At 34.3% G+C, this 23,785-nt stretch overlaps 1 protein-coding gene and 1 long non-coding RNA gene across 11 annotated transcripts; both read right to left on the bottom strand.

The window, feature by feature from the left end:
* Positions 1-16,959: 16,959 nt before the first annotated feature.
* Positions 16,960-17,754, bottom strand: LOC131172491 (uncharacterized). Its single transcript, XR_009142998.1, has 3 exons — positions 17,673-17,754; positions 17,528-17,601; positions 16,960-17,427 (listed from the first exon to the last, which is right to left on the bottom strand). It is a non-coding gene; the product is annotated as an uncharacterized LOC131172491 (long non-coding RNA).
* A 283-nt stretch (positions 17,755-18,037) lies between these two features.
* On the bottom strand, positions 18,038-23,152 carry LOC110664721 (putative disease resistance protein RGA3). Of its 10 annotated transcripts, none has more exons than XR_009142986.1 (4): positions 19,699-23,152; positions 19,084-19,571; positions 18,886-18,940; positions 18,038-18,769 (listed from the first exon to the last, which is right to left on the bottom strand). XR_009142986.1 is itself a non-coding variant. In XM_058133298.1 (2 exons), exon 1 carries the CDS (start codon positions 22,935-22,937, stop codon positions 19,722-19,724), a length of 3,216 nt encoding a protein of 1,071 aa, XP_057989281.1. In that variant the 5' UTR covers positions 22,938-23,152; the 3' UTR covers positions 18,038-19,571; positions 19,699-19,721. The 10 variants fall into 10 exon arrangements, 2 of the variants coding, with proteins under 2 accessions (XP_057989281.1, XP_057989282.1); XR_009142985.1 differs by having other exon boundaries at positions 18,038-18,940; positions 19,084-19,188; positions 19,321-19,571; XR_009142983.1 differs by having other exon boundaries at positions 18,038-19,188; positions 19,321-19,431; positions 19,512-19,571.
* Positions 23,153-23,785: the final 633 nt, after the last annotated feature.

Here is a 23,785-nt window from a genome sequence, read left to right as displayed (position 1 = left end):
TCATGAAAAGTGTAGCCCTATGTCTAAGCTTCCCATTGATGAAATTTTAGGTCATTTGGACCAGTATAGAGAGAGTTATGACCAAATGAACACGTACTGTTCATTTGGTCATTTTCTGGGTTAGCAGTTTCAGTGACCCAAATTGTGCTAACAATTTGAATTAGTTAAAGGCAAAACTGGGTTAATTGGTCTTCATGAAAAGTGTAGCCCTATATCTAAACTTTCCATTGGTGAAATTTTAGGTTATTTGGACCAGTATAGAGAGAGTTATGACCAAATGAACACGCATTATTCATTTGGTCATTTTCTGGGTTGGGTGCAGGGTAATCCGAATTTAGGCAGTATTTAGGTCAAGTTTTGGACAGAATTTGGACATGGTTTCTTCATAGAATATGGGCTATTTTGGGTCTAGTTTCACCTCCAATTGGCCTCATACCAATTGGGGTCACACAATTTCATTTGTGGCCTAAAATGTATACTGCCCTCAACAAACACAACCTGCAGAAAATAGCACTTCCAATAATTCATTTCTCCTCCAACTTCCTTGCTTCAATTTGACATTCAAGGCACTTCTAAATATCATCAAAACATCTCAACAATCCCAATTGCATGGTATAATATAAAAATACCAAAGTTAGGCCAAACCCTAACTCACAATTTCAACCTCATAAAATCTCAATGTAAATCAACTTCTAATACTTATAAATGCATCAACCAACATCATTAAATCACTTTATATACGTCATAGTCATCAAAAACCATCACTCACCATGGGTACCACAAATTCACTCCCCTCATAACTCACCTATTTCTTTTAGTTTCTTACAAATTTCACTTCATTTTAACCTTAACTCAAGGATTAATAAAGGAAGAAAGGAAGATTAGGCACTAACCTCTTGGGTAACTTGTTAAACTTCAACTTTTCTTCTTCTTTTTACTATCAATGGCTTCCTTATGGAGTGGGCTAACTTTTTAATGAAGGGGTCTATGGGTTTTGGTAAGGAGAAAGCTTGGAAAATCAAGCTTTAGGGAAAACAAAAATGGAGGGAGAGAGCTCCCATGCTGGACGGCTCAAAGAGAGGGAGAGAGAGAAGAGGGAAGAAGAAAATGGAGGCTTGGGGTTGGTGGGATTTTGTCTCTTATCTCATATATATATATATATATATATATATATATATATATATATATATATATATATATATATATATATATATATATATATTTGTACTTTAAATTTTAAATTGTCATAAGCTTATTTTTCTTTTCTTTAAATGCCATAAGTCTTTTTATTTTCCTTTCTTTTCTTTTCTTTCCTTTTCTTTTCTTTCTCTTCCCATTTTCCAAATTCAAATTCATAAAATTAAGTTATGTTAATTATTCTATTTCCAAATTTTAATTTGACATTTAAGTCAAAATTCACCTCTAGGGGTAAAATGACTAAAATGCCTTTCATGGTGCTCATCGGGTTATTTTTATTATTTTATACCAATTTATAAATTCTCTAAACTTTAATTTATTTTTCTCAAAATTTTTTCTATATTTTTTTAATATTTATTTCATTAATTTATGTCTCCTCACTATAGTTTAAGTGTAGTTCCAGACATCCTGACTGTCCGAACAGACATTAGTCGTCGAAACAGTAAAATGTACGGACTAACTACGGTGAGGGCGTTACAAACTAGGAATTTAATGTCTATGTACTTTGACTTACTTGAACTCCTATTGTTATTGGAATACAAGACTGCTGACTTATTGTCACAGAAAATCTTAAGTGGTCTTTCTATTCCATCTACAATTTGTAGTCTAGTGAGAAAGTTTTGCAACCATATTCCATGATTAGATGCCTCATAGCATGCTATAAACTTAGATGCCATGGTGGAAGAAGCTATGATTGTCTGTTTAGCACTCTTCCACAAGATAGCTCCTCTAGCAAGCAAATAGATATAGCCTGATGTAGATTTCATGCTATCTTGACATCCTGCAAAGTCGGAGTCTGAATAACCAATGATCTCTAACTTATCCGACCTTCTGTATGTGAGCATGTAATGTTTTGTTCTCTGTAGATACCGTATGGCTTGTTTTGCTACTTTCCAATGATCCATTCCTGGATTGCTTAAATATCTGCCCAACACTCCAACTATGTACACAATATCTGGATGCGTACAACCTGAGCATACATTAGACTTCCTACTGCTGATGCATATGGAAACTTTTGCATTTCTTTGTCCTCAAAAGCATTTTTAGGGCATTGTCCAAGACTGAACTTGTCTCTTTTAGCCACATGGGCATCACCTGGTTTACAATCTTGCATGCCATATCTCTTGAGAACCTTTTTGATATAAGCCTTTGGGGATAATCCAAGGATACCTCGAGAGTGATCTCGATGTATCTGGATCCCTAATACAAAAGTTGCATCGCCATGATCTTTCATCTCAAAATTTCTTGCTAGAAATCCTTGGTCTCGTGCAACAATCCTATAGCATTGCTGGCAAACAATATGTCATCGACATATAAAACCAAGAAAATATACTTACTCCCACCGAATTTGTGGTATATACAATCATCAACCAAATTCATCTCAAAACCAAATGAGACAACGACTTGGTGAAATTTGTAATACCATTTACGAGATGCCTACTTAAGCCCATAGATGGATTTCTTTAATCTGTAAACCATTGACTTTGCATCACTTGATGCATAGTTTTCTAGTTGCACCATATAAATTGTCTCATCAATGTCACCATTGAGAAACGCTGTCTTGACATCCATCTGATGTAGCTCAAGATCAAAATATGCCACTAATGCCATTATAATCCTAAAAGAGTCTTTCGATGAAACTGGAGTGAAAGTCTCTTTATAATCGATGCCTTCTTTCAGTGTAAAGCCTTTAGCAATAAGGCATGCCTTGTACCTCTCCACATTGCCCTTTGAATCCCTCTTAGTTTTAAATATCCATTTACAACCAATGGGCTTCATACCTTCAGGCAATGGAATAAGATCCCATACGTCATTATCCTTCACAGACTTAATTTCTTCATTCATGACATCTTTCCACTTTTGAGAATTGGAACTTTCCATGGCTTGACAGAAATTGATTGGATCATTTTCCATCACACCAATGTCAACATCATGTTCTTGGAGAAACACAATATAATCATCTGGAATAGCATTTCTCCTTTCTCTAGTGGACCTCCTTAATGGCAATGGTTCTTGAGGCTGTAGAGTTTGCCTTCTGGAACAACTTCTTGAGGTTGAGTATGAGGGACAATGACATTGTCTTGATCTGGAGTTGCTTCTTGAACAATGTCAGGTATATGAAACTGTTCCTGGTCATTGTCCATAGCAATTAAAGGAATATCAACATATTCCTCTTCAAAGACAAAGTCTTTAAGTCTTTCTCCCCCCACAAACTCAACATCCTCAAAGAACCTAACATTACCTATCTCAAAAATGGACTTAGTCATGGGATCATAAAATTTGTAACCCCTGGACCTTTCAGAGTATCCAATGAAATAGCAACTGACAGTCCTGGAGTCCAGTTTCTTTTCATTTGGTCTATAAGGTCTTGCCTCAGCTGGACATCCCCAAATATGAAGGTGCTTTAGACTAGGCCTTTTACCTATCCAAAGCTCATAAGGGGTCTTTTCAATTGCCTTAATTGGTACTCTATTGAGTATATATGCTGTGGTCTTTAATGCCTCTCCCCAGAGTGATTCAGGTAAGGTAGAATGACTGATCATACTCCTTACAATATCCTTAAGCATTCTGTTTCATCTTTCAGCAACACCATTCATAGTGGGCGAACCCAGCATAGTGTACTGCGGATGATATAACATTCCTCTAGGAATTTAGCAAATGGACCCGGACATTGTTTGCCTGATCCATCATATCTGCCATAGTATTCACCACCACGGTCAGATCTAACGCTTTTAATCTTTTCTTGAGTTGATTCTCAACTTTAGCTTTATAACTTTTGAACATGTCCAGTGATTGCAATTTCTCATAAATGAGATAAAGGTAGCCATATTGTGAAAAATCATCTATGAACGTTATGAAATATTGTTGACCATTCCAAGAAGCCATAGGGAATGGTCCACAAATATCTGTATGTATTAGTTCCAAGACGTCTGATTTCCTGTTGACACCAAATCTCCTGACATTTGTTTGTTTCCCCTTAATGCAATTCACACACATATCAAAATCTAAAAAATCAAGGGGATCGAGAATACTGTTAGACACAAGTCTCTCAATTCTCTTTTTAGAGATGTGACCTAATCTCTTATGCGTTTTTTACCCATTACATTAACATGCAAAGATTCATTAAATGAAGCAATTGTATCAAGCAAATATAGATTATCACAAACTAATAAATAATCGGAACCAACCAAATTTGATATTTGAAAAAGACTAAATTTTCCATTTCCAAATGAACAACAATAACCAAATTTGTCCAATACTGAAATAGAAATCAAATTCCATCTAAAGGACGGTACAACAAAAGTCTCAATCAAATCCAAATAATAACTAGTTCTTAACAATAATCTAAAAGTTCCAATTGCTTCGACCTCTACCGACTTGCCATCACCAACATAAATGTATTGATGTGGTGAATCCGCAAGTATACGGGTCGTATCAAGTAATAGAGTGATAAGTAAAGTATCGTTCCCACGAGGAATTATGTTTGAGTACTAGACTATGGTTATTTCGATTATTTAGACTAATGACAATTTGTAAGAACTAATTTTACTAAATTCAGCAATTTAAGTAGAAAATAAAGAAAATAGGTAATGGGTAATGTAAATAAAGTGTTAATCTAAGCAAAAATTAACTAAATTAATAATGGGTAAGCAAAAACAAAGACTAATTAATAGTAAAATTGATTCCAAAATTGGGGTTTATGAATTAAGTCTATTGGGATTTGTCTTGGGTCATCCAATTTTAAAAGAAAATAGAGTTTGAAGGTGATTGATTCTAAAATCCTTTGATATCTTTTTCAAGCAAACCAAAGAGTATTTTAAGAAAACCAAACCTACTTTCGTACGATATTTGATTAACTTAAAACCCATTAAGTTTTGTAATCAATCAATGAATCCTCTTAAAGCCCTAGTTTATTTCTAAATCTAGGGGATTTCAAGTTCTAATCCTTGATTATCTATCAATGATTTTCACCTTTCGGTCCTTCAATCAAAGATTAAAAACTAAACCCAATGGGATCCAACATTAGGTAAGTCATAAAGCACACAAAGAAAAGAATCAAAACTCATATTTATATAAATCTAGATAAAACCCAATCCAAATCCACAAATAGATTCAAAATAGTGCAACCCAACTCTGAAATATTAGAAAAACTATTCTATCATGATAAAATTTACAAGAGGAAATGATAAAGCTAGCAAAAGAAACATAAAAATAGACTAAGAAATAGAAAAACCCAGGGGAAGGAGAGCCCAAAACTCTGAAAAACTGCAGGTGGACATCACTTGGCAGCAGCTCTCCAGCAGAAATGGCGTGCTCCTTCTCCTTCTTATTCTTTCTTGCGTTCTTTTTATTTTTCTTTTCTTTGTTTCTTTCCGTTTTTCTCTCTTTTCTCCCCTTCTTCTCTTGCAAAAGCTAGGAAATGATGAATTTATATCGTCCCAAAAAGTTGCCCTAAAAGTAAATAAGAGCCAAGAAGTGGATAGGAAATGAGGTGTAAAATTATCCAAGTCAGCAGCACTATTCACGTTCTGGGCAGTCTGCTTAGGGTTCGGCTTAACCCTAAGCAGCTTTTTAGCAGATTTCAGCTTCTGGTCACACTGTCTGCTTAAGGTTAAGCAGACCTTCAGCATATCTCGGCAGACTTAGAGTAAAATGGACTTTTCTGCTCATGCTTGACTTGTGCTGCACCTTAAGCACTGCCGCTTTACCCTAAGCATGACCTTAAGCAGAGTCTCAATCAAATTTCGGCTAGTTTGCTCTTTCAAGGCTTGATTTCTTCAACTTTCCTCCATGCTTAAAGAACTTCAAATCTCTTCAAATTATTTCCTATTGCACTCATTGATCTTCGATTTGCCACAAAATCCTATCAAAAACAACAAAATTACGAAAATCAAATATAAAGTATCTAAAGTTAACAAATAAGCTAAAATAAAGCTAAAAACATAAAATATACTAAAATATAAGGGCAAAATGGATGCAAAACTACCCTAAAATGCCTATATGAAATGAGTGTAACAAATTCCCCCAAACTCAAACATTTGCTTGTCCTCAAGCAAATTAAAACAATTAATACAATTTGGGGTACCTTACCTTAAATTTATGAAAATTACTTATCCAAACTCTCAAGCTTACTTTTAGCCACCAACAAACCATATACCCACTTTCAAGATGCAAAGAATTCAATCCTTACCAAAGTTATCACCGCTTAGCCTTGGGTCAATTATCCATATCATCAAGCCCAAACCGATCAATCACAAAGAATAATCATGCCTAAATAGACTATAGGGTAATCCATAAACTAAAGCGTCTCAAATAATGATGGAAGTGAATGAATATATTAGTGATATCACAATCCCATAGGCAATTCTCCTATTCCAATCTCCACTAATGTAGCAAAACACTATCAAAAGATCAAAAGGACTTTCAAGGGTTGTAATGGGGCTAAGGGGGTGATAATGTGGCTAACAAGGAAAGGATAAAGGTAACAAAATATGAGAATAATCAAATTATTAAAAGATCAAGATACACAAATTTTTTTTTTTTTAAATCAAATGGGGGAAGGAACTTTACAACTATTCACCAATGCTAGCATATAATTTTGAAGCTTTTAGAGGGACTACATAAATAACATTGACTTTGAATTATAATTGTCCCTTTCAATTCACCCCCAAACTCATTTCTTTGTGTACTTGGGTGGTGAATTACTTTACATACCATAATTGAATTTGCTAGCTTTTTTACTTTAGCCACTTCTCCCAACTAATTGTTATATATATATTTTTTTTTATTTTTTTTTATGTGTATCTATCACTCAAAGAATTATTCTCATGGAGGGTAGGTAAGTGTTTGAGTTTATGGCTAGGTAGTAATGTGGGTTCCAAAGGAATAAGAGGGATAAATGTTGGCTCAAATTGGTTCCAAAGGGAAATTTTTAAGTGAGGTTGGCTAAGGCTAAAATATGGGTTTAAAATTCAAAGAATGCCTAGATCATTTCTTTTTCAAGTGCATGCTATGATTTCGCCTTGAAAGGTTTAGAAAGATTGTTCTAGGATTGATGAGACATCAATTAGCTATTTCTCACCCTAGAATTTTCTCTAGGCACTCAAAGTCAACGCAATTGATTGGGTGGCCCTTGGCTAAGAAGATATAAACTAAAGCAAGAATCTAATAACTTTGCACCTATCCAGAACTTTCAATCCATCAAACCCTTCTAAAAGTAAGCTCAATTGCTCTTCAAAGCAATTCTCAATCCTCTAAGGACAAGGTAAAAAAAAATTATTTTTTATGATATGCATGATCCTAAAATGAATGCACAAATCAAATTAAAACTAAGTGTAATCTATATGAAAACTATATGCAAATATATGTGTATGAGTATAGACATGTGTGTGGTTTATGTATAAGTGTATGAATTATCTATATATGGATGAATGAAATGCAATAAATGAATGAATGAATGAATGAAAATTTTAAAGAAAATTTTAAAAATTTTGCAAAAATTTTGCCCTCACCCCCAAACTCAAATGAAACATTGTCCTCAATGTTTAAAATGAATGCAAAGATGGGCAAAATTGTGTGAATTACTCAATTATTGAAATTTATACAATTGGGGATTAAATCAATATAAGCTCAAGAATTCCAAAATTAGCTCAAAATGATATTAACAATGAAGCTTTAGAGAGAAAAATGTGAAAAAGTATCCCAAATGTATGAATTTACATCGCTTAAGATGTTGCTTTACCTGTTGCGAAGGGTAAAGCGAAAGCATAAGCATTGGCAACATACCATAGGCATAAATAGTAAAAGGGTAAGCTGTTACCTCCAAATGATGTGAAACAGATGCGGCTCAAAGGAAATTGTGCAACTCATCAATATCAACAAAATTAGGATTGAAGAAAAAGATAAAGTGCAAAAATAATGTGCAAGAAGATGAAAAAGTGTAAAGAAATAAAATCTAACAGTTAAATCAAGAATTAAATCAAAAAGCATTCACAAAATAACTATGTCCATAGCAGAAGATAAGATAAAATAAAATAAACTAAAGGAAAGAAGTGCAAGTATAATTATAAAAACTAATTACCAAAGTATTACAACTATTACTAAAGTTTGAAAATTAAAATAAACAGATTACAAAATAAACCTAACACAGAAACTGAATTGAAAAACTAGTATCATATCGCTCATCGCAATCGCACTAAAACTAATACTAAATTGTCTCTCGTTCAAGCTTTCTTTGTCAAGGCTTTCTTCTTTGCATCGTGGTCCGCCTTCAGGTTCTGCAGTAGTTTCATTGTGATCTGAAGCTTCAGAAGCAGTTTCCAAATTTTCTGTGAGGTCTTTCATTTCTTGAAGCATGTCTTGGCCCCAATGATATAAATTGTTATAAGATTGGGCCAATTTGTTGTGGGCGAGGGTTTTATAAAAATGGCGGAAGTTTTGGGCTTTTTAAAATGTGGGGCAGAAATCTGGTAATTTGGGCCATGCTTGGGGTTAAGCATAAGGTTCAGCAGAATTTGCTTAAGACTTTGCTTAGTAAGCAACATCATCAGCAAGTTTCGGCAGGTTTTGGGAAAAATTGTGGTTTTGCTTACCAAAAACAGTCCAAATGCTATGGAATGCTGTCATGACCCTTAGCAATTACCAAATACACACAAACACCATAAATTTGAGGAATTTAAGCTCATCATCTCTTAGAACTCATCAAACACTATATATTTTCATTTAGCTTATGCAAGCATTTTTCAATTTAGGCATCAATTTTGACTACCTTTGTGCACACTTAATGAAATGGTCTCCTTTCTCTACTTATACCAAAGGTACATTTCAACAGCATTTGAGACAAGTTCCAATCATTCAAGAATTGCAGAAAAGACATAGAAATTGACCTTTTAAGCAGCATGAACAGTAGCATAAACAGTAACCAAAATCTGCAGATTTCAAAAACTAGCAGCAATTCAAACAAAAACATGCAAATTCCTATCAGACTACAAAATTATATATACACTAAAAGGTGAAACTCAACAAACACTATTTTTGCACTTCAATAAAGCTCACATCAGTCCTAAATATCAAAATTGATCCTCATCCAAGTTGTATTTCACAGAATTTACACAAGACACAAAATTAAACATGTGCTATCAAGTAGATTGCAATATCAGCAATTTAGCACAAGTTTAAAGGTGTTACTGTTCACAGTCGTATAAAGTGCAGAATTTTGCTTTACACTTGTTCCTTCTCAATTCTTCATTTTTGCTACAAGTGTTAATTTGCCCAATCTTCATGAATGACCTACAAAAGATAAACAAATGTCACTTTTGAGTTTAATGAGGGTGAAAACTGAAAATGAAATGAAATGGAAATTAATAAACTATAAAAGGATACGCTTGGGTTGCCTCCCAAGAAGCGCTTATTTAAGGTCATTAGCTTGACCCCTTCAAATATGCTAATCAAAAAGCGGCTTCCTTCCATAATAATTATCATATAATATGACATATGGGTCTTGATGTAAAGTGCCCTCAAGATTGGCCAGATTTGAAGCAAATTTGCATGTAGCATGAACAACACTTGGAGTTGAATCACATGCTTGGGTTGAAGAAAGCTTAAGCTCATGTAGGATATAAAATGATGAAGGAGGTATCCATGAGAGAAAAGGGTCTTCTGGTGGTGTATGTGAAAGATCCATCAATGACCTCAAGTTAATGGTTTTATCAATTTCCTCAACCACCAACTTCTTTTCTAACTCATTTCCATATAAGCCCTCTTCTAATGACTCTCCAAGGATAAAAGAGTTGTTTCCTTCAACTTTAAGTTCTATTTCTTCTTCAAGTAACTCATTTTCTTGTGGAAACTCTATTGGTAACTCATCTTCAAAGGATTTTTCTTTTTCTGATTGAGGCTCCACTTCTTCTGCAGATTCAAATTCCCATGAAGCATTGTCATAGCTTAACCCATTGTCCCCACCTTGAGTATTTTGTTCCTCCTCATAAACTCCATTCATCATCTTAATTGATAGCTCATTTTTTTTCATTGATGTTTCAAGATCATCCAATTTAGCTACCATCTCTTTAAGTTTCATTCCTTGGTCTTCTTGAATCTTCAATAATTGGTTAAGGAGATTTTCAAATTTATCTTCTGTCTCTTCATGTCCCACTCCTTTCTCTTCTTCAAACTCAAATGATTGGTCTGAAATATTGGGTTGTTTGTGGTATGGGGGATATTGGTTACTCCAACCTGCAGTTGAAAGGTCCTAATGCCAATGGTAATCAAAATCCGCCATGTCATTCAACAAGTGAATGACATCCTCATGACCTCTTTGAAGAACATGATCACCAGTTGCCCAAGCTCCATAATCTACCCAATTTCTTGTCGCTTCATCCAAACCATCATAGAAACAAAGAATTAGAGACTGATTTGAAAGGTTGTGGTTGGAAAATCTCTCTACCATATCATTAAATCTTCCCCAAGCAGCATAAAAGGGCTCCAAGTGCAGTTGAGCAAAACTTGTGAAGACTTGTACGTGAAACATTTTGAAATACCTCACAAGATAAGCAAATGGAAACAAAATTAGAAAGAAAAAATTCAAAAAGAAAAACACAAAGTAAAGTAATAATAAAAGAAAATTAAAAAGAAAATGTCTAAATTAACCAAACAACCAAATCATCTAATATCAAACAACAATTCCCCGGCAACGGCGCCAAAAACTTGATGTGGTGAATCCGCAAGTATACGGGTCGTATCAAGTAATAGAGTGATAAGTAAAGTATCGTTCCCACGAGGAATTATGTTTGAGTACTAGACTATGGTTATTTCGATTATTTAGACTAATGACAATTTGTAAGAACTAATTTTACTAAATTCAGCAATTTAAGTAGAAAATAAAGAAAATAGGTAATGGGTAATGTAAATAAAGTGTTAATCTAAGCAAAAATTAACTAAATTAATAATGGGTAAGCAAAAACAAAGACTAATTAATAGTAAAATTGATTCCAAAATTGGGGTTTATGAATTAAGTCTATTGGGATTTGTCTTGGGTCATCCAATTTTAAAAGAAAATAGAGTTTGAAGGTGATTGATTCTAAAATCCTTTGATATCTTTTTCAAGCAAACCAAAGAGTATTTTAAGAAAACCAAACCTACTTTCGCATTTATATTTGATTAACTTAAAACCCATTAAGTTTTGTAATCAATCAATGAATCCTCTTAAAGCCCTAGTTTATTTCTAAATCTAGGGGATTTCAAGTTCTAATCCTTGATTATCTATCAATGATTTTCACCTTTCGGTCCTTCAATCAAAGATTAAAAACTAAACCCAATGGGATCCAACATTAGGTAAGTCATAAAGCACACAAAGAAAAGAATCAAAACTCATATTTATATAAATCTAGATAAAACCCAATCCAAATCCACAAATAGATTCAAAATAGTGCAACCCAACTCAAATATTAGAAAAACTATTCTATCATGATAAAATTTACAAGAGGAAATGATAAAGCTAGCAAAAGAAACATAAAAATAGACTAAGAAATAGAAAAACCCGGGAAGGAGAGCCCAAAACTCAAAAGCTGCAGTGGACATCACTTGGCAGCGACTCTCCAAAGAAATGGCGTGCTCCTTCTCCTTCTTATTCTTTCTTGCGTTTTTTTTATTTTTCTTTTCTTTGTTTCTTTCCGTTTTTCTCTCTTTTCTCCCCTTCTTCTCTTGCAAAAGCTAGGAAATGATGAATTTATATCGTCCCAAAAAGTTGCCCTAAAAGTAAATAAGAGCCAAGAAGTGGATAGGAAATGAGGTGTAAAATTATCCAAGTCAGTGATTACTATTCACGTTAGGCGATCCGCTTAGGGTTGGCTTAACCCTAAGCGACTTTTAGCGATTTCACTGGTCACACTATCCGCTAAGGTTAAGCGGACCTTCAAAGATATCTCAAAGTGACTTAGAGTAAAATGGACTTTTCTGCTCATGCTTGACTTGTGCTGCACCTTAAGCACTGCCGCTTTACCCTAAGCATGACCTTAAGCAGAGTCTCAATCAAATTTCGGCTAGTTTGCTCTTTCAAGGCTTGATTTCTTCAACTTTCCTCCATGCTTAAAGAACTTCAAATCTCTTCAAATTATTTCCTATTGCACTCATTGATCTTCGATTTGCCACAAAATCCTATCAAAAATAACAAAATTACGAAAATCAAATATAAAGTATCTAAAGTTAACAAATAAGCTAAAATAAAGCTAAAAACATAAAATATACTAAAATATAAGGGCAAAATGGATGCAAAACTACCCTAAAATGCCTATATGAAATGAGTGTAACATGTATCTTTCACCATCATTAGGCTTTCGATAATTCAGGTAACCCTGCATGGACACACTGATGTGAGTTGTTGCACTAGACTCTATCAACCATGTGTGTCTAGGTACTGAAGCCAAATTAACCTCAGAACAAACAAAGTTAAGAAGCATACCTTTCTTTGCACGCCATGCGTGATAGTTGGTACACTGCTTCTTCTTATGACCTGTGCTCCACAGAAGAAATAACCATCCTGAGTTGGTTCCTTATGTTGTTTCTTCTGCGGTGCCATTTCCGCAACTTCCTTTTTCTTCTTTCTCTTATTGTTTTTCCTTTTGTATTTTGTGGTGGAGGCCAAGTGAGCACTCGGTGTCCTTTCTTGCTTCAATCTATCTTCCTCTTGAACACAGTGTGAGATGAGCTCATTAAGGGACTAAGAGTCCTTTTGACAGTTATAGCTCACTTTCAACTGACTGAAATGTGCTGGAAGGGATATCAAAACCAAATGCACCAACAAGTCTTTAGATAAATCCAACTTGAGTGCCTTTAATTTTGAAGCAAGATCAGACATTTCCATAATGTACTTTCTTATATTTCCTTTACTTGTGCACCTCATAGAGATGAGCTTTGCTAAGATTGTACTAGTTTCAGCCTTTTCATTCTTAGCAAATCTCTTCTCAAGGTCCTCAAGGAAAGCTTTAGCTGTATGCACCTGATCGGACATAGTGCCCCCTAAAAGCTTCTGGAATGGCATGCTTAATGACCATAAGACTTATGCGATTAGACTTTTCCCACTTTTCCATCTCCCTCTTTTCATCAGAGGTACTCTTATCAGTGAGATTAGCAGGTTTAGGATTACACTCTCCTGCCATGCCTTAAAATTTGTGCCATTTAGCATAGGAATGGAGTTGATACTAGCAGTGATATTAGCAGCAGGAGTAGAAACTGAATTAAGAACAAAAGAAATAAAACAAACAAACTCACATAAGTACCAAAAAAAAAAGGAATAATAAATTCAAATAATGGCAAGCCCGATCTCGAGATACCAGGCACTCCATTAATATTTCATCTTTGGACAAAATATTAACTTGTAAGTGATATCTTGATGTAGTAATCAAACACTGATAATAAGATAACATGTCGAACAATAAATCTTCCTTTGGGCTGATTCATTACTCACATGCAAAAACCAAATAATTATCACGTGTTTATTACCACAAGTGCATATGCAATCATGCTAAATATAGATTTTCCTTTGAGCCAATCAATATTTACATAAATTACATACACTCAACCGTTTATATATTTCAAAATAAATTAATTTATTTCCATGGAGGTCACTTTGGCAACATGTTGGATCAATTAATTCATCTAAAAAAAAGGAATATATATATATATATATATTCAAATTTAAATCCCAAACAAAATCCCAAAGTTCACTGCACTTTATAAAGGAAGGCAACCCAAAAAAAAAAAAAATTACATGTAGTCACAACATTTAGAAGGCCAACCAAATTTACTATACCTTAAACAAATTCAATTTTTACATTTACATGTACAATAGCCAAAACAATAAAGAAACAAATCAAAGCAACAGATGGTTGTTGCAAATCTCGAAAATAACAAACCAATAAAATATATATACATACATGCCACAATACCGTAAATATCAAAGTCCAAGGCAATATCAAAAAACAACGAATTTCATGGCCATTAAAACATAATGTATAACCAATAACAAATACACCGAGGGGAGCCATGAAAACCAAACGCCAAAAAATCAAATCTCAGTGAATCAACATGAAGGTGGCTCTGACACCAATTGTTGTAGAAACCCTAGATTCCATCTAGTCATAATCCATCATGCCAAATCATCAAGAAATTAAACTGAATGCGGAAGCATACCTGAATCCATGATACCGATAAAATTTGGTGGTCTTGCAGTTCGAGGCCTTCCAAATTGATATGCACGATCAAGAGAGAGAATTCTATCTTTTCCAATGATGGGATGTCAGAAAAGAATCGTGCCTATAATTTGGGGACCATAACCCTTTTATATCTGGATATATTTTCTCCATTTCTAATTTGGCCCATCATAAAATTAGAAACTATATATAGAGTATCTACACATTTAAACCCATACTTTATGACATAATTTAGGGCCATCTTAATTTTAACCAAATTAGATCACTTTTACTATTTGGGCCAAGCCTTTTATGATAGACATAACATACAATTATTGTTAATCTTAATATATATATGTCCATAAATCCCAACAGTTATCTATGTGGTGTTTTGTATTAATTCTTTATTCAGAATATTTGCCAGGAAATTTTTGGAGTCAATCTGTATATGATTTCATGTATATGATGTTATCAAAGAGTTGGTGGAGAAGCTGAGCTGCAAATATGATAAGGCCCTGCCCTCATTTTCCTGGAAAGTGATGAAAATGCTAATATTAATATATTATTGCCAATGTTAGGTAATTGATTGACATATATTGTCTTTTAATTTGTTTTTTAAAAGAAAAATTATAAAAAATTATTGCGGAGAAACAATAAATTACTGAACTATACCCCAATCGATTTCAGGCTTATTATTTCTTGTGAAGGCAGCTCAGATTTCACTCTTGGTAATCAATCTGGCAATGCTAATGGAATCGTAAATATGAACTTCATTTGGTTTGGAATCATGGATTTAAAAGATAATATAATCCTTTTGCGCCAGCCACTAATTTTTTCTATAATTTGAAGAACTAAATTAGTGCCTTCATAGAAATTCATTTAGATGAGAAAATAACAAATTAATTAAAGGATGATGCGTCCCTACCGCAAGTGCACGGGTCGTACAAGTAGTATAGAAAAGATATCGATCCCACGAGGAGTCGTGTTAATGATTGAATTTTTGATATAAAAGTTGACTAAATCGAAGTATTTATGAAATTAAAGTAATGAATTGATGGGTAATGGAGCGTGAAATCTATATGTGCAAAATCAATATTCTATTCAACAATGTATTGCATTAAACTAAAATTGCATCAAATTGAAATAAGTAAGTTCAGGTATGGCAATATTCAAAATGGCAAGTAATTAAATTCGATTAGAAATTAACAATGGTAAAAAGGCGATTCTGGAGTTTGGGATTTCATATTCGAGCTATTTTGGGATTTTAAATTGGTTATCCAATCTTATGAAACTTATGGGTTTTAAGGAGATTAATTCTTAAATCCTTTGAATTCCCTTTCGAGTGAGACAAAGAGTGCCTTAATCAAACTAATCCTACTTTCGTGGAGTTAGAATTAATTAAGACCCATTAAGTTCTTTAATTAATCTGTGAATCCTCTTAATCCTTAGCATATTTCTAGGTCTAAGTTAATTAAGTCCAATTTCTTGATTATCTATCACAAGGCCCTCTCCTTTCGGTGCTTCAACCATGGATTAAGAACATCACTTAATGGGATCCTACACTAAGCATGTCATTAAGCATACAAGAAATGAATAAAACTCATTAAGACCACAAAATATGGATTACCCAATCAAAATCCGCAAAATATCCCAAATATTTCAACCCTTACTCCAGAATCAAAAGTAAACTACTCACTATCCATAATGCTTGCAAGATATATTGAGTTTAAATGGAAATAAAGCTTTAATCTAGGCTAAGAAATAAGAAATTAAACACTAGAAATGTAGAAAAATGTAAGGAAAGAAAGAAATCTGCAAATCTTGGTTGAAAATGGTGTGGAAGGTGAAAGTGACTCTTCAAATTCTACTCAGCCCCTCCTTTCCTTTTCTGCTCCCTTGTCTCCCCTCTAAAATGGGATAATGAGACTATTTATAGCATTTTTCTGACATGGAGCCCTAAAATGGTATGTTCTAGGAGGAATTATTTGAGGGAATCTCCTGCCAGCTCATTAATGAACTCTTTATGGGACTGCATAAGTGGACTGCATAAGTTATGCAGTCCCTTATGCAGTTTTCGGCTGATTCTGATTCACTTATGCGAAACTTCATGACTTGGTGCATAGGCTATGCACAATTCCGTGAAGGTGCATAAGGGAGGCGAGAATGTGCATAAGCTATGCAGTCTCCTTATGCACTTTTCAGCTGGTTCTGGAACAGTGATCTTTCTCCTTATGCAGATCTGCATAGCTTATGCGGCAAGTTATGCACAGTTTGGTCAATGCATATTTCAGCTTGAAAACCTTTTTTTGACATCTTTGGCTGTAGAAGACACTCCTCAATGGCAAAATTCTTTTCAGTCCTTCAAAAACACCATTTTTCTACAAAACAAAGTAAAAATCAAAATTAATTCAAAATCGACAATTATGAAAAACTAACTAATTAACTAATGAAATTAGCTAAAAATGACTAATAATCAAATAAAATGGTTATGAAATTAGACCTAAATAACTATGCAAAATGTGTGCATCAAAGGACAAATCATTCATTTGTCTGAAAGGTTACAATCCCTATCAATGGGAAATATAAATTCTTTATATTTTACTTCCAAATCATACTCAATGTCCAAATCCAAGTAGAGGAAGCTTCTTCCATGTCCCACAATGATAGATTTCAGTTGTTTTCCAACTCTGTTCATAGTTATCTGCTTTTTTGTATGCGACTTGACTCGGCCTAGGATCATGTCCAAACAATTTTGCAGTTGATGAAAATAGAAACAACCCTATGACAGAAGAATGCTTTCAAGCATGAAACTGCTTGCTACCAACAAGCCTTTTCTGTGGTGTTTAATTTTTTTTTTCTCTAATAAGCATAATTTTATTAAGGGTGAAGAGAAGATATAAATTTGCAATCAAATCTCCATTTCTTGCCAGATACTAAATTGCACGTAAGCTCCAGATATTCCATTAATATGGTTGTGCAAGCAATTGAGCAGCTCTTTCATGATTATGATCCTTAAATGTACTTGAACCAAATGTTTGCATCAGGCCTGGAGACAAGGACACACATTTGAAGTAATTATTCACTAGGCATTTCCCAATTTTATAGAAGAGCAAAGGATCGAAAACATGTGTCCAAATACTCCATACCTATAAGAAAACTCCATCTGATCAACTCTGTGCCAGAGGAGGTAATAACTCCTCCAAGGTGCATACTCATGCAACTGCAAAAAGAGCAGGAAGCATTAAGGTTGCTAGCTGCTGCAAGATAGATTTTATGATAAAATAAAAGTACCTTTCAATTATGGGTGAATGATCCATGCCATTATTCACACAGAATGTCCAATGCATAAACGATATAAACCGGAGAGAACCAAGATGTAAAGTCATTGGGAATAGTGAACAATTGACCCTTAATGAAAAAAAAAAAAAAAATCTTGTCAGTTTACAAAGAAAACTAGGAATCATTTTTAATATGTTCAATGTGATTTCAAGACTATAACGATTTAAAGAAGTGGTGTGGTAACATACAAAATTCAAAGAAGAGAACAGAATGTACTTGACTCGCAAGAGAAAGAGTAATTACAACTATTTGAAAATACAAGAATTGCTATGATCGATGGATTATGAATGTGCATGTGCTTCTCTTTCACTACGCACAAAGAAAAACACAATAACCTTAGTTCATATGAAAATGTTTATAAATCACATAAACACACAGACACAAGCATAAAATTAGTGTAACAATAAACTGAATAATTGAAACCCAGATCTCATATGAATCCAAAAGATGTCTTTTCCCATCTAAAAGGCTTTTGTAAAACTCCTGAGCAATGGTCATATTTTTTATGTGCCTATTGGAAAAGCAAATCAGTCCACCAGATGGGATGTCCCTATGCTCATTCAATGTTTTCAAATTAACATATTTGGACAAAAGAAATGCGATGAGTACCACGTATTTTTGCATGATTATAACATTTAAGGAAAACTAGATCAAGCTTCTTGCATTGAGTACCTTCCATATTTCTTTTCACAATATAAGGTTTAAATATGGGGCAAATTCTTTACATTTTTTTGGAAGAAAATCGAGATAGTCATTTTTTTTTCCTGAAAAACCAAATTAAATATCAGGGAAAGAGTTCATAACAAAAAACGAATCTTGGGTAAAAAACCCAGCACTGCTTACCACACAATTTGATGAAACGTGTGAATTAGATTGACAAAAAAATGCTGTTGAATGTCATTTTGCTTTCAGAACTAATGATTTTTCCACCTCTGCATTTAGCAGTACAAATATGTCGTTGATTTAATTTACAAAAGGAAAGAGGTGAAGAAAAGTTCATGGATGACAATGACCCTCATCACAATGATTCCCATCCTCCAGTTTACAAGCTGTTAATTGTTCAATGCAAAAAAAGAGCCCAAAAAAAAAAAAAAATTAAGAAGCTAGAAATAAAACCTTGCAAATGAAATTAATTAACTATGCGAGACTGTCATAGTTAGCTCACCAATTGTCAACATCAAGGTCTACGACAACTGCTTTGAGGTGAGTTTGGGCGTCCCCTGAGGTAACGACATCAAATTCACAATGAACAACAAGATAACATTTAGAAATAGACACTGCGTTTCATTTTGAGAACAACAAATCATGCTTCAGCTAAAAATTTGAATATATGGAGGTTCATTTTATCAAGTGAGGCACTCACCAGCTTGCCAGTTTATGTTTAGAAAAACCAATTCTCTTGCAAAGTGTAGAAGCTAAAACTGCAAGGAATTATGGGACTTCTTCACAGTGGCAACTCCAGTTAAAACTAGAGAATCAAGAAAACCAAATTAAAAAATTAAGTAGGAATCGTGGTCTTAAGTTTTCTAATCAAGAGTGAATACTTGCTGACAAGCAGGTAAGTGCCGAATAATTAAGGCAGGCTATTGATTTAACTTACAAAAGGAATGTGCAGAGTAGTACAAACTCGTAGATGAAGTTGATAAATGACAATGCCCTTCATCGAAATTTCATTTATGAAGCTACTCAATGAATTCCCATCCTAAAGCATCTGGACGACAGAGAGAGAAAAAAATGATACTGAAATTAATTAAAGTAATGAAATTACTAGATATTGTCATGGTTACACACCAATTGTTCAGCATCTATTAACAACTGCTTTGAGATTTAAGGGAGAATATTGCAAGGTATCTGTCAACCGGCAACATCAACATGAAAAAACACATGAAAATCCAAGAATTTAATGACAAAAACTAGCGTCTGCTTCTAAGATAGAGGAACAAAAAGATAATGCTTATTGAAGGGGACAAGGACATACCTCTCATTCTTCTGATCAATGTTTTAGCAGCCATCCAGTTGAATCCATGCATTGTCAACACTAATACTTGGGATGTGAGCAATCTTGGGCCAATCAGCACCCAAAATGTTTTTGCATCTTTCTGACAGTTGAGGACATTCTTCAATCCAGAGAGCTTCTATTGCGGTGAGGCTTTCCATCCACTCTGGTAAAGATTTCAAATTAGGACAACTTTCAATTGAGAGTTTGCGTAGAGTGGGAACATGCTGAAGTCCCTTTGGGAGGGACGCCAGTTTGTTCAAATTTATCAATTGAAACTCCCGGAGGCTTCTAAGGTACTGCCACTGCATATCATCAGATAAATCGAGCTCCTCACAAGCCTTGATGACAAGACCCTCAAGGGAGGGTAGATGCCACAAATCCTCCGGCAGAACTTCTAGATCCTCAATTCCCTCGATATGCAGAATTGTCAATTGAGAAGGGGAAATCGAAGAACAAGAAGAGATAGATTGTGACACCGAAATCTTCATCTTCAGTATGTCCTCCAATGACTTCTTGCTGGCATTTATCAATCCCAAATGTTGGACAGATGGAATGAGAGGCAATGAAGTGAGGTTAGGGCAAGACCTGATTTCCAAATAAAAAAGACGGTGAAATTGAAGCAACTGAGGCGTGGATGTATCTCTCCTCCATCCCTTCAGATTTGGGCAATTTTCTAGCCAGAGTTTGTTTAAGGAAGGGAAGAATAATGCATTGTCGCAATTAATCCCACTCTCTATGAACTCCAGATCAGTCAAATCCTCAATCGTCAAACATTCAAGTGAAGGGAACTGATCCAACGGTGGAAAATGCTGGCATTTTTTACAGTTATCAATTCGAAGTTCCACCAAATTAGTAAGGGAAGAAATCCAGCTTGGAAACAAGAGTCTTCCGCACCCAAACACAATCAACCATTTTAGATTAAGGTGTGGCCGCAGCTCTTCTAATGACATTTCTTCATCATTTTCAACATCATCTGGACCACTATCACTATTATTATCATAGGGATCGCCCAATTTCCATGATAATCTCAAGGTTTGAAGGTGTTGCTTCTCTTTCAAATTGGCTGCCTTAAATTCGGATGTTGCATTTTTCACATACAGTAGATTCATGATTTCTAGATTTCCTCCCAGATTGTTCAAGTCACGTAATTCACCAAGTCCACCGCTATGTCTGGAGACACTGTTGTCTTTGGTCACCATGAATGCTGATAAATTCTTAAGGGAAGTTAGTTCACCAATCCCAAGTGGCATATGAGTCAAACTAACACATCCCTGAAGGTAAAGGTTCTGGAGATTGACCAACTTTTTAATGTGCTTAGGAAACTGTTTAAGCCTTTCACAGTTGGTTAGGTACAAAATTTGCAGGTTTTGGAGTTTAATAATGGAATCAGGAAGGATTTCAATGCATTCGTTATCAGAAAGATCGAGAAACCTTACGTGCTTCAATTTATCAATGGAGCGTGGCACTTTCTTAATTCCCAAACCACGCAAATTTAATACCCTTACACGACTTAATTTGGAAAAAATTTCACCACATTCTACTTCTTTAATGTCATGCTTTTTTGACCAATTAAATGATGTAAATGTTCTCACCTTTGACACATTAGGTAAGCAACTTGCAACATTTTGCCATGACTCAACTTCAAAATCAATTGATAAATGTCGAGTTTTTTTTTCAACACACTTTGCATCTGAACTTAATAAAATGATTTCATCCCCTACTACTTGTGCGGCAAGATCATGCATTAAATCATGCATTTTACAACTCCATAAATTACCCAACTTATCTTTTTCTACTTCTTGAAAGAAGCACCTCCATGAAAGATCCTTAAAATATTTTAAACCTATATCTTGAATACTTTGTTCTGAATTTGATGATTTAATGAATCCTTGTGCCATCCAAAGGCTCACCAGATACGAAATGTTAATTTTATAATCTTTTGGATATAATCTACAATAAGCAAAGCAACACCTTAAATGAGAAGGTAGATAATTATAACTCAATCTGAGAGTTTGCATAATACTATTTCCCCCTTCATTCATATTTAGAAGCTCTTTTTCTTTAAAGTTTTGCCACTCATCTATTGTATTTTTAGAATACAATAAACGACCTATCACTCTTATGGCTAAAGGGACTCCAACACACTTTGCCACAATTTCTTTTCCAATTCTCTCATGGTCTAGGCTAATAACTTCCCCTTGTTTAAAGGCCATATTTGCAAATAAAGACCAAGAATCATCAATAAGTAGGCCTTGTAAATCATGTGTTTTTGTTGATCCTATCATTTCTGCAACATTTTTAAGACGTGTAGTCACTATTATTTTGCTTCCTCTTCTGCCTCCAACTAACAAATCTTTCAAGTGAAACCATTTTTCGGAATCCTCATTCCACAAATCATCCAAAACAAGTAAATATTTTTTTCCATTAATCTTCTCATGAAGAAGATCTTTCAAGGTATTCATTTCAAGATTTTTAGGCTTCTCACCATCAAGAGACTCCAAAATCTTTTCAACAATTATTTTTACATCAAAATTTTCAGAAATGCACACCCAAATTTTGAGCTCAAAATTTGATTTCACCGTCTCATCATTATATGCAAATTGAGCAAGTGTTGTCTTTCCTAAGCCTCCAATACCCACAATGGAAATGATTGACACATTCTCCCCATGACTAGAGGACAGAAGAAAATCAATGATTTTCTTCTTATCATCTTCTCTACCAACAACTAATTGAGGTAAAGATGAGTGAGTTTGCTCTCTTTCCCCAATCATAGGAAATGTCTTCTCAGGGAGCTTATCTAAGTGAAACTTCTTATTTTCAGCAATCTCATCTAATTTACTTCTAACTTTCTGAATCTTATGAGCCATTTTAAGACCATGAGCAAATGAGTTTGAGCTTGAAAAGAACAAGCATACCTCCTTCACCATTTTGTTGCCAGTCATCATCTGCTTCAGTAAAACATCGGTGTAGAACTCATCTAATAAGTCATCAGCATCGTAAAATGCTTCTTTTAGTAAATCAACCCAAACTTTGACTTGTGGACTCTGTGAATACTGCTCCTCTGCATGAACAAGCACAGCTTGGATTGTTGAGACTAGCATCCTGAGTTTCTCAAGCTCCTCATTGACATCCCGCCACAGCCTAGTCTCTTGACGAGCATGAGAAGCCAGCTTATTAATGATTTCCACAGCAACGCCGGAGAGAATTGCATCTGCCATTGCTTTTCAAGTGGGTGGAAAGTAAAGGTAAGGAAGAATTGGTAAGTGTTTAAGGTTTGAAAAGGAGGATTATGAAGATGTCTCGTGGATGAAAATGGTATGGAATTGTTTATAACAAGGATTTAGGCTCTTGAAGGATGCTACTAATTTCTTTAAGAACAATCGTGTGGGGTCTTATGGAAAAAGGAGGAGAAAAAAAAAAGAGGAAACAAATGGAAACATATTGCCTAGACCCAATCTATCATGGACTTAATGGAATTTATGTATTTAATAGAGATGTCTTATCATATATTTTGTATATTGAATTCATGAGAAATCAGATTTAAGTAAGAAAAATTTGTACTGATTGCATGATTGTGCAATTTATGGTAGTCTAAGCCAAGGTCAATACCCAATTTGACAATTGTAATTAATTTTATTAATGAATATTTCAAAGAAGAAAAAGAATATGGGAGCCCACACGGTTTGTAATTATAGAATATTTCAGCTTAAGAGAAGAAAAGGATGAAATAGATGTAATCCAATGCTTGGTTGGGTAGGTAAACATGTGATGTCTACGTGTGGATCTATACCTAAAATTTAATATTTATAACTGAAATTGTTGATGCAAACAATGAATATTTCAGTTTAAGAGAAGGAAAAATAAATAAATAAATAAATAAAAGAAAACATAAAAGAAGTTTTATTTATGTATGGATTGGAGCTGAGGATAAAAGAAGTTTTCATAACTAGACTTTCTTTATCAGATAGTTTATGGTAACATATCAAAACTTATTCAAAGGTATATGTAGATTTCAAATCTAAACATTTTATATACGCATATATGCATGAAAAACTCTTATTTTTCA

Source organism: Hevea brasiliensis, chromosome 14, assembly GCF_030052815.1.
Source record: "Hevea brasiliensis isolate MT/VB/25A 57/8 chromosome 14, ASM3005281v1, whole genome shotgun sequence".
In the NCBI taxonomy this organism is placed as follows: domain Eukaryota; kingdom Viridiplantae; phylum Streptophyta; class Magnoliopsida; order Malpighiales; family Euphorbiaceae; genus Hevea; species Hevea brasiliensis.
Note: the sequence above shows the minus strand (reverse complement) of the source record. Positions and strands in the feature narration are given on the sequence as shown.